The following is an 11,134-nucleotide window of genomic DNA, read 5'->3' as shown; positions in this document are numbered from 1 at the left end:
AGCTCCTCTTGCTTGTCCAAAGTTGCTTTTGGCCGGCGTGCGGGTGGAGAGAGGGGTGCGAGAGAGAACATCTGTTTCTGTTCTAGGTGGAGTATTCTCAGAGAGTCACGCCTGTTTGCGCCTTTTGGAACTTCAGTCTGATGTAAGTATGACCAGCACTCGTGGGTCGGCCCTCCTGGCCGGCGTTAGAGCCGTGCCAGCGCCGGCCCTGATGCGGGCGACTGATTCTGTGTTTCTTGCCGAGCAGGACCGGACATTCCGACGGCTGGTCCAGCGAGGGCTGCAGGGTGACCCGCGCAGGCTCTGAGGTCACTTCCTGTTTCTGTAACCACACCACCAACTTTGCAGTGTTGATGAATTACATGGAGTCCAAGGTAACAATTCAGCCATTTCTAAGTGGTAGGGGGAAATGCTGTTAATACAATAAATTATTGCCTCACGCATAAACAATATTGTTTGGTTTATTTTTCTTTTATCAAAAACCTATTCTATTTGTATACACTTTTACTTTACTTTTATTTGACAAGCAGATACAGTATAACATTACCATACAGTAGCACAGATGAACACATAGTGCACTATGCCACATTGTCCAATAGATGTCACTATAAGTTAGAAAACCATGGGGTGCTATCAGCCAGGCCCAACCACAACCACTAACCGTCTGGCTAAGCCTCCTTCCACAGTCTCTCCTGCTCATAAGCACTGCATGACAGATATGGCTGTGTTGTGACAAGTGTGTGTTTTGACTTGGCTGTGCCACTGTGTGCATATGTGTGTGCGTGTGTATGTGCGCATGTGTGTGTGTGTGTGTGCGCGAGTGTGTGTATGTGTGCGTGTGCGCGCGTGTGTGTGTGTATGCGTGTGTGTGCTCATCTCTCCGCAGTGGAGCCCGGAGGAGGAGGTTGTTTTGACCAAGCTGACACTGATTGGCTCCGGGGCGTCTCTGTGCGCGCTGCTGCTGACCTTGATGCTGTTCACCCTGCTGGAGTGAGTATCGGATCAGAACCACCGCCTCTCCCTCCCTCAACACGCCCAGCCCCACCCCCACCTAGTCCCCACCCACCCCCACACCCCCCCCAAGAATGGCTTGTGAAGCGAAGGCTGATTGAAAGGCAGACTGACCCAGCAGCTGGGGTCAGTCCCATCCTGTCCAGTCATTTAGTCGCCCCTCTGCTCCCTGATGGTCTGTTTTAAGACAGATCAGTATTGACCAGTGCTAATCTAGTCTACACACACACACACACACACACACACACACAAACACACACACTCCCCGGTGAGTGTGCTGTGAAGGTTTATGGTGGCATCACAGTGATGTTAATTAACTCTCGGGGTCACCCGGGGAGATCCTGGTCAGCTCTGCGTTGGGAGAGACAATCTGACCGGGAGATTCATGGCGAGGTCATTCCTCAATCAGCATCCCCAGATGCATGCATGTGCAACACACTCACACACACACAGCCCAGCGCGCACATCGCACATGCTCACACACACACACACACACACACACACACACACACACACACAGCCCAGCGCGCACATCGCACATGAAGACACACACACACACACACACACACACACACACACACACGCACACACGCACTCACACACACACAGCCCAGCGCGCACATCGCACATGCTCACACACACACAGCCCAGTACGCACATCGCACATGCTCACACACACACACACACACACACACACACACACACACACGCACAGACACACACACACACACATACATGCACACACATACAGTACACACACACACACACACACACACAGAGCCGAGCACACACATCGCACACACACACACACACATGCACAAGCGGATGGAATGGAAGAGTAGACACACCCAATGGAAATTCCATCCAAATGCATCCAAATTAGAATGAGAAGGATGACTGGTTTAGTTCATCACCCTTCTCCCCCTACTGGTGCTCCTGCTCACCTTTTAGAGAATTACACATTTGATCAACATTATTCTCGTGCTCTTAGGACTCTGTGTGAAGCCATCATGTCATATCTTATTTAATATCATGTCTACATCACATAATGACTGCCAACACATCATTTTTCCTCCAGCATCCCACAGTCTGACCGGACGTCCATCCACAAGAACCTGTTCATCTCTCTGACCTGCGCCCAGGTCCTTCTGCTCTGCAGTGGCTCTGCCGTCAACAACAAGGTAGGCTCACCCGGAAGTGTGGGTGTGCCATTGGTGCTAGCATGGGTGTGTTATTGGTGCTAGAATGGACGTGTTATTGTTACTAATATAGAGGTATCATTGGTGCTAGCATGGAGGTGTTGTTGCTAATATAGAGGTATCATTGGTGCTAGCATGGAGGTGTTGTTGCTAATATAGAGGTATCATTGTAGCTAGCATGGACATGTTGCTATTGCTAATATAGAGGTATCATTGGTGATAGCTAGCATGGACCTGTTATTGTTGCTAATATAGAGGTGTCATTGGAGCTAGCATGGTTGTTGCTAAGATGGAGGTGTGACTGGTGCTAGCGTGGATGTATCATCATTGCAGTACAGTAGCAGGCTGTCACCTCTGTGTACAGAACGCATCAACAAGACCTGAAATTGAGATGAAATGACGTCACAGGACTACCCTTTATTGTGCTTGTTGGATGCTGGGGGGGGGGTTGCATGACCCAGCAGTTTCTCCACGGACCGCTGTGTGTTTTGACCTCTGACCTACGACCCTGTGCCCTCCCGGTCAGGTGGCGTGTACCCTGGTGGCAGCCCTGCTCCACCTCTTCTTCATGGCGGCCTTCAGCTGGATGCTGGTGGAGGGGCTGCTGCTGTGGAGCAAGGTGGTGACCGTCAACCTGAGTGAGGAGCGCCACATGAAGTACTACTACCTGATCGGCTGGGGTAGGAGGAGCCAGGACACGCTGACTCAGGCTCTTTAGACACGCACACAGCTTGGGCTTCGGCGTAAAGGTGCCAGTGCTTTTGGCTTTTGTCTTCATGACAATTGATCTAAATGGTTTTACCCTCTCTCTCTCTCTTGCTTTCTTTTTCTCTCTCTCTCTCACTTTCTCTCCCTCTCTCCCTCCCTCCCTCTCTCTCTCTCCAGGCCTCCCAGTGCTGATAGTCACCATCACGCTGGCGTCAGCCTCAGGGAGGTACTCTGACGACGGCCACTGTTGGCTCAGCGTCCAGAACGGCGTCATCTGGGGATTCGCTGGTCCCGTCATCTTCATCATCATGGTCAGACGTTACACCACACAGTTACCGAGACCCAACAGAACCACCATCGCCGGCTCTTTTACCGAATGTTTCGCTCCCCTCTCCTCCCCTCTGCCAGGTGAATATCATGGTCCTGACGCGCGTGGTGATCATCACCATCTCCACAGCCAAGAGGAGGTCCATCATGTCGGCTATGGGCAGCAGCCCGGTGGAGCAGGCCTATGAACAGATCAGGTAGACGCCACAGGGGGGCGCCATTTATCCTCTGTTGGCTCAGCTGGAATGGACAAGGTGCATGAGAGAGACATGGTCCTGTACAGATTCTGAATGAGAGAATCAGTCCTGTATTCTGTCCGTCAGCCGAGGCACCAAGGATTTGACATCAGCTTTGGTTATAGGTTATAGGTTATAGTACATTTTTGTTTTCATGGTTTTGAATAGTTTTGTTGGAACAGTATATTGGCACCAAGTGGGAAATATGTCGATTTTATTTTTATTGTCTGTTTTTTTTGATTGGCTTTCATTGAAAACCTGGACTTCAGTCACATACCCTGCTTTGCCACTTTGTGTTTTTGGCCTGGTAAAGTTACAGACTAAATATACTTGACTAAAATGTGATCCCAAGCGGGTCTGTTTACAGTCCATCAGTGGAAATCGTTTATTCGTGTAAATGTTATTTCGGCTGCTCAGCTGTGAGGGCTCACAGTACCGGTCTGTGGAGTGATATCAATGTGGGCCTTGAGGGTGAGTCGGCCAGGGCATGGCATGGCAGCGCCGCTGGAAACTCAAACACATTCCTCCGCTGAACAGGCTAGGGCCCGGCCCGCCAGCCCAGATGGAGTGGTTTAGCGGTCACCTGAACGGGAAGGTAATTCCATACTAAACAGAATTAGGGCAGATTTAGGGTGGAAATTGTCACTCTGTGAGCCTAACCAGCCGCCCCAGTAGTGCTGGGAATGACCGGCCTGCTCTGACCAGCTCGTCCAGCCCAGTCCAGCAGGGAGGGACGCTCAGTCAGGGTAGAGATGGGAGCTGGAGTCCGTGTTCTACGTGTTCTGGGTTGTACCTTAGGGTAACAGTACAAATTAGTTATCATGTCTAAGGATATTGACTGTGTGTGTGCCTGTGTGTGTGTGTGTGTGTGTGCGCGTGTGTGTGTGCATGAGTGCGTGCGTGCGTGTGTGTGTGTGTGTGTGTGTGTGTGTGTGTGTGTGTGTGTGTGCGTGCGTGCGTGCGTGTGTGTGTGTGTGCGCATGAGTGTGTGCGTGCGTGCGTGCGTGCGTGTGTGTGTGTGTGCGCAGGGCTGCAGTGAAAGCGGTGCTGGTGCTGCTGCCCATCCTGGGTCTGACGTGGCTGTGTGGGGTTCTGGTTCCCTTCTCCGTGGTCATGGCCTACGTCTTCATCCTGCTCAACTCCCTGCAGGTCAGTACCACACTGTCTGAACGCACGCACACACACGCACGCACACACACACGCACGCACACACACTTTCTGCTTTTTTCTTTCTCTTCTTTTTTCTCTCTTGCTGCCTCTCTCTCTTTCTTTCTTGCTCCCCCTCTCTCTGTCTATTTCTCTTTCTTTCTGTCATATATATATATATATATATATATATATACTGTATGTTCTTATATATATATATATATATATATACTGTATGTTGTTTTTCTTGAGCTAACTTGTTGTTCATCTATCATGTAAATGTGTATGTGGATAATGGAGGTGGTTGTTTTGGAGGGAGCTGGTTTGTTGGGGCAGAGTGAGGAGCTTCTTTCCCAGTAGAGATGGAAGAGGCTCAGGTTCCATGTGAGACTATTCCTTTAGGACTAGGACTGTGAGTTTGCTGTGTGTGTGTGTTTGCTGTGTGTGGGTTTGCTGTGTGTGGGTTTGCTGTGTGTGTGTGGGTTTGCTGTGTGTGTGTGGGTTTGCTGTGTGTGTGTGGGTTTGCAGTGTGTGGGTTTGCTGTGTGTGTGTGGGTTTGCTGTGTGTGGGTTTTCTGTGTGTGGGTTTGCTGGGTGTGGATATTGTATCAGAAAAAAAACATTTGCATGAAGCGGGAACAAAGCAAAGAATCAATAATTATGGCATAATATATTATATAATAATTATGACTATTTTTTAGGGATTCTGACTTCAGACCAGCTGAACTGGAACGCTGTTTCTATTCTACGTTGTGTTTGTGTGAGTGAGTTTTACTGCCAGCGAGGGAACAGAAAGTCTTAATGTTTTCATTAGTATTTGTCAGGGGACAAAGTTTGAGTTAAACTTGCTTGTTTTTAACAGGTGATTCTGCTCATCAGTGGCAGGGCATTCTGGTTGTTAAAATGTGCCACAAGCTGCTCATTAATCTTTTTGTTAACTTTGTTATTTTGTGCTACAGTATAGTGAAACATTTCACCTGTTTTTAATCTTAGTTAGTTTTTATCTACTTTTTTATCAGGAGACATCTTGATAAGTAGTTTAGTCCAGTAAAAAAAAAAGGATCTCAATAACTCAAGCTTTTAAAGAATTCCATTAAAGTCAGACACAATTATTACAACGATACCCTGAACAATTTCTTAGGCTTTGTTTTATATTTTAACACAGGTAAATGCATCAGTGTGCTTACTCTACATTTATGCTACATTTCACTCCCCACACATGATTAATGTAGGCTCCAGAAATATTGGCTTTCACATGAAAAGCTAATTCTGGTTCATTCCCCGTCCGGGAGGAGGAGGAGGAGGAGGAGGAGGAGGGGGGATCCTCAGTGCTCTCACTGCCGCCGCCCGCCCGTCCGCCTCTCCTCCTCTCCTCCTCTCTGCCTCTCCTCCTCTCCTCCTCTCTGCCTCTCCGCCTCTCCTCCTCTCTGCCTCTCCTTCTCTCCTCCTCTCTGCCTCTCCTCCTCTCCTCTCTGCCTCTCCTCCTCTCCTCCTCTCCTCCTCTCCGCCTCTCCTCTCCTCCTCTCCGCCTCTCTGCCTCTCCGCCTCTCCTCCTCTCTGCCTCTCCTCCTCTCCTCTCTGCCTCTCCTCCTCTCTGCCTCTCCTCCTCTCCTCTCCTCCTCTCCTCCTCTCCTCCTCTCCTCCTCTTTGCCTCTCCTCCTCTCCTCCTCTCTGCCTCTCCTCCTCTCTGCCTCTCCTTCTCTCCTCCTCTCCTCCTCTCTGCCTCTCCTCCTCTCTGCCTCTCCTCCTCTCTGCCTCTCCTTCTCTCCCCCTCTCTGCCTCTCCTCCTCTCTGCCTCTCCTTCTCTCCTCCTCTCTGCCTCTCCTCCTCTCCTCCTCTCTGCCTCTCTGCCTCTCCTCCTCTCCTCCTCTCTGCCTCTCCTTCTCTCCCCCTCTCTGCCTCTCCTCCTCTCTGCCTCTCCTTCTCTCCTCCTCTCTGCCTCTCCTCCTCTCCTCCTCTCTGCCTCTCCTCCTCTCCTCCTCTCTGCCTCTCCTCCTCTCTGCCTCTCCTTCTCTCCTCCTCTCTGCCTCTCCTCCTCTCCTCCTCTCCTCCTCTCTGCCTCTCGCCGCCGCGCCGCTAACTGCTCAGATCCTCCGTAGCAGTCTGTAGACATCTTTAATCAGTCTGTAGACATCTTTAATCAGTTGTATCTTTAATCAGTTGTATCTTTAATCAGTTGTACCTTTAATTGAGCCGTATATTTAACAAGAAATCAATAGAGATTTAGCCCGCGTCAGATCATTAAGAAAGCCCCCTCTCTATAAATAGTTTATTTTTCTCTCACATCTAATTACTTTTTACTTTATTTTATATCAACAATAATGAATGCAGGGTTGTTATTAGTGGAGATGTAGTCACAGGGTTGGCTGGACTGCTCCTTTAATACAGGATCAATCCATGATCCACCTCCTCTTCACTTTTCCCTCTGTGTGGCGAAGCAGCAGAGAAACTGAGCTGAGCTGAATCTCATCTCTCCATTCCTGACTAATATGGAGCATGACTGCACCGTGCTGGGAGCTAGTGAGATAGATAGACTAGTTAAAAACAGTACCAGCACGATGGACTAGTGAGATAGATAGACTAGTTAAAAACAGTACCAGCGATGGACTAGTGAGATAGATAGACTAGTTAAAAACAGTACCAGCGATGGACTAGTGAGATAGATAGACTAGTTAAAAACAGTACCAGCGATAGACAAGTGAGATAGATAGACTAGTTAAAAACAGTACCAGCACGACGGACTAGTGAGATAGATAGACTAGTTAAAAACAGTACCAGCGATGGACTAGTGAGATAGATCGACTAGTTAAAAACAGTACCAGCACGATGGACTAGTGAGATAGATAGACTAGTTAAAAACAGTACCAGCGATGGACTAGTGAGATAGATAGACTAGTTAAACACATCTCCCAATCCCGGGGAAAACCATCATCCAATCACAGCATCCCGGCCTGTCGTCTCTGTAGCACAAATAATTAAATGATTCATTATTCATCCCAAACAACAAACAAACCAAAAAAGAACTAACCAGTATATTCAGAAGAGATGATATTCACTTGATTCATCTGTGGGTTGACCCTATGGTCCAGTGAGGAGGGGAGGTCAGACTGGTCACCCGCCCCTCACCTCCGTCTGAGGAGAAGTTAATGAAGGGACGCGGGCCAGTGTTGGGGGGGGGCGGGGGGGCTGTATAACAGCCAGCTGCTCCTCCATAATAGCCCGGCACCAGCGGCCCCGACCACAGAGAATAGCAGGCCAGTCCACCCCCGCTAGGAGGCCAGTCCACCCCCGCTGGGCTCAAAGCCGCTCTGCTGACCCCAGGCAGTGACCAGCCAGGCGCTGCGCTGTCACAGTCATTTGTAGCGTCATTTACAAAACATCCCCCCGTCCATGATATGAATACTGAGCGTGGATGGACTCAGTGCTGTGAAATTCTGTATTACACGCATATTAAATGAATTTGAAAATGAAGTTAGACTTGTCCAAGTGGAAACTGGACTCCTTTAAAGTCATGACCAAAGTTTGGAATCCCGTGGTTGTTTTGTAGCGGTAACTGTTTCTAGTCAAGGAGGAAGTGCTCCGTCTGCGCGATGCGGAACTCACAGGAGTGATATCAGTGAGTCACGGCGTTCCCTGGTTCCTTCTCACAGAGGAAACATGCCGAGTGTTTTCTGTGATCTTTTAATTGTACTGACAGTCTTTGGCCCAGCCTTTTCCACTCGAACATGAAGAAGACGTCCCTGGTGTTCAATTTAACATGGATTAATCTGTTTTCCTGCTGATTTCCAGAACCGTGTGTGTGCCCCCTTTCTCTCTCTGTCTCTCTCTCTCTCTCTCTGTCTCTCTACTTCATCATAATATACTGTATACTGTACCTATGTGTTGAACGTGACGTGTTTGCTCAACGGCATTGATTTCTTTTTGAAGAAAAACACTCTTGAACATTATTATGCTATAATGGTCAGCCATAAAGATTGAAATGAAAAAAAGAAAAATGCTTGACAATGCATGCAAAGCTGAGGTGATAGAAGGTCATAAAAAGTGGACGTTTTAAGGAAATCATTTTTTATTTGTATTTTCATTGCGGTAGCCAAAGCGACATAAAGCTTAAGCGGTCGGTGTTTACTGTTAAATCAATAAAACAGATAATGTTGACAAGCCTTTTCCCATGCACTGCTCCTCCTGTTGGCTGCTTGACTGGACTGTTGGAGTGCTTACATTGTTGTTGTTGTTGTTGTAGTATATTTATTTTATTTAGTCAATTGTCCATTTGCCAATAACAGCCTAATAGTAATAAGGAGATATGTAGTCAAATGCAAATGCTGTTTTGATACTGAAAATGACCAGACAGATTCTGTTAAATACACAGTAACCATGCGCAGTCCTGTCCAGCATTAGGACAGAGCTACAATAACCTCAAACCTCTCTCTCACTATTTCAATAACCTCAAACCTCTCTCTCACTATTTCAATAACCTCAAACCTCTCTCTATTTCAATAACCTCAAACCTCTTTCTCACAATTTTAATAACCTCAAACCTCTCTCTCACTATTTCAATAACCTCAAACCTCTCTCTATTTCAATAACCTCAAACCTCTTTCTCACAATTTTAATAACCTCAAACCTCTCTCTCACTATTTCAATAACCTCAAACCTCTCTCTCTATTTCAATAACCTCAAACCTCTCTCTATTTCAATAACCTCAAACCTCTTTCTCACTATTTTAATAACCTCAAACCTCTCTCTCACTATTTCAATAACCTCAAACCTCTCTCTCTATTTCAATAACCTCACACCTCTCTCTCTCTATTTCAATAACCTCACACCACTCTCTCTATTTCAATAACCTCAAACCTCTCTCTCTATTTCAATAACCTCAAACCTCTCTCTATTTCAATAACCTCAAACATCTCTCTATTTCAATAACCTCAAACCTCTCTCTCTATTTCAATAACCTCAAACATCTCTCTATTTCAATAACCTCAAACCCCTCTCTCTATTTCAATAACCTCAAACATCTCTCTATTTCAATAACCTCAAACCTCTCTCTATTTCAATAACCTCAAACTTCTCTCTATTTCAATAACCTCACACCTCTCTCTCTCTATTTCAATAACCTCAAACCTCTCTCTCTATTTCAATAACCTCACACCTCTCTCTCTCTATTTCAATAACCTCACACCTCTCTATCATTATTTCAATAACCTCAAACCTCTCTCTCTATTTCAATAACCTCAAACCTCTCTCTCTCTATTTCAATAACCTCAAACCTCTCTCTCTCTCTCTCTCTATTTCCAGCAAACTTACCCAAAATCTGGTTCCATGTGAACTGTTCCCTCGCTCTGCTCTGTGCACCATAAATACAGCCACGCCTCATCTGTTCTCTTATCAAGCTGGAAATCAACGGCCCAGAGAGGGTCTTCGCCCGGCCGTAAATACCCCCCCCCCCCCCCCGTCACCCAGTCTCTGGGCCGTGTCACTCAGAAGCCCTGCTGTCCGTTACCTGGCGTACGTGGCTCCTGCCGCGCAATGTCCGCTGTATTATTGTCCCATAACTTCAAACTATCAATAACTTTGAGCTTGAAAGGGATAAAGAGTGTGTGTGTGTAAGTGAGAGAGAGAGAGCAAGAGAGAGAGAGCAAGAGAGAGAACAAAGGAGTTTCTGGGACTTAGTTGGCTCCTGGTAGTGGGTGTGGAGTAATATTTACTCAGATTTGAGATGAGTAGTTTGTGTTAAGAGTGGTGGGTGTGTTGTTGGGGGTTTGTTTAGGTAGCACTGCAAGGATCAGATCAGTCAGGAGTATCCTGTATATAACATCTCTATGGATCAGATCAGTCAGGACTATCCTGTATATAACAGATCTCTATGGATCAGATCAGTCAGGGCTATCCTGTATATAGCAGATCTCTATGGATCAGATCAGTCAGGAGGATCCTGTATATAACAGATCTCTATGGATCAGATCAGTCAGGAGGATCCTGTATATAACAGATCTCTATGGATCAGATCAGTCAGGAGGATCCTGTATATAACAGATCTCTATGGATCAGATCAGTCAGGACTATCCTGTATATAACAGATATCTATGGATCAGATCAGTCAGGACTATCCTGTATATAACAGATCTCTATGGATCAGATCAGTCAGGACTATCCTGTATATAACAGATCTCTATGGATCAGATCAGTCAGGACTATCCTGTATATAACAGATCTCTATGGATCAGATCAGTCAGGAGTATCCTGTATATAACAGATCTCTATGGAGTCAGGACTATCCTGTACATAACAGATCTCTATGGATCAGATCAGTCAGGAGTATCCTGTATATAACAGATCTCTATGGAGTCAGGACTATCCTGTATATAACAGATCTCTGTTTTGCCACCAATAGAGGGCAGTGTCATTTCAATCCTCCCACCGGTCGACATCACTGGGTAAAAAGATGGAGAAATCAATAAGTGTATTTATTTGAGCAGTTTGTCAGGCATATAAAACTGTTTTATTG

The 11,134-nt window shown here is 46.8% G+C and overlaps 1 protein-coding gene across 1 annotated transcript in view; it reads left to right on the top strand.

Moving 5' to 3' along the window:
* The window catches only part of LOC311307334 (adhesion G protein-coupled receptor D2), a gene marked incomplete at both ends in the record, with an annotated part of 59,122 nt that overhangs the window by 11,178 nt on the left and 36,810 nt on the right, over positions 1–11,134 (top strand). The window contains 8 exons of the mRNA XM_084436129.1: positions 87–142; positions 248–374; positions 887–990; positions 2,090–2,192; positions 2,737–2,890; positions 3,096–3,229; positions 3,327–3,442; positions 4,510–4,630. Of these exons, the coding sequence (XP_084292255.1) occupies positions 87–142; positions 248–374; positions 887–990; positions 2,090–2,192; positions 2,737–2,890; positions 3,096–3,229; positions 3,327–3,442; positions 4,510–4,630 (915 nt within the window). The remainder of the gene's footprint in view (positions 1–86; positions 143–247; positions 375–886; positions 991–2,089; positions 2,193–2,736; positions 2,891–3,095; positions 3,230–3,326; positions 3,443–4,509; positions 4,631–11,134) is intronic.

Source organism: Borostomias antarcticus (assembly GCF_949987555.1).
Source record: "Borostomias antarcticus genome assembly, chromosome: 3".
NCBI lineage: Eukaryota > Metazoa > Chordata > Actinopteri > Stomiiformes > Stomiidae > Borostomias > Borostomias antarcticus.
Note: the sequence above shows the minus strand (reverse complement) of the source record. Positions and strands in the feature narration are given on the sequence as shown.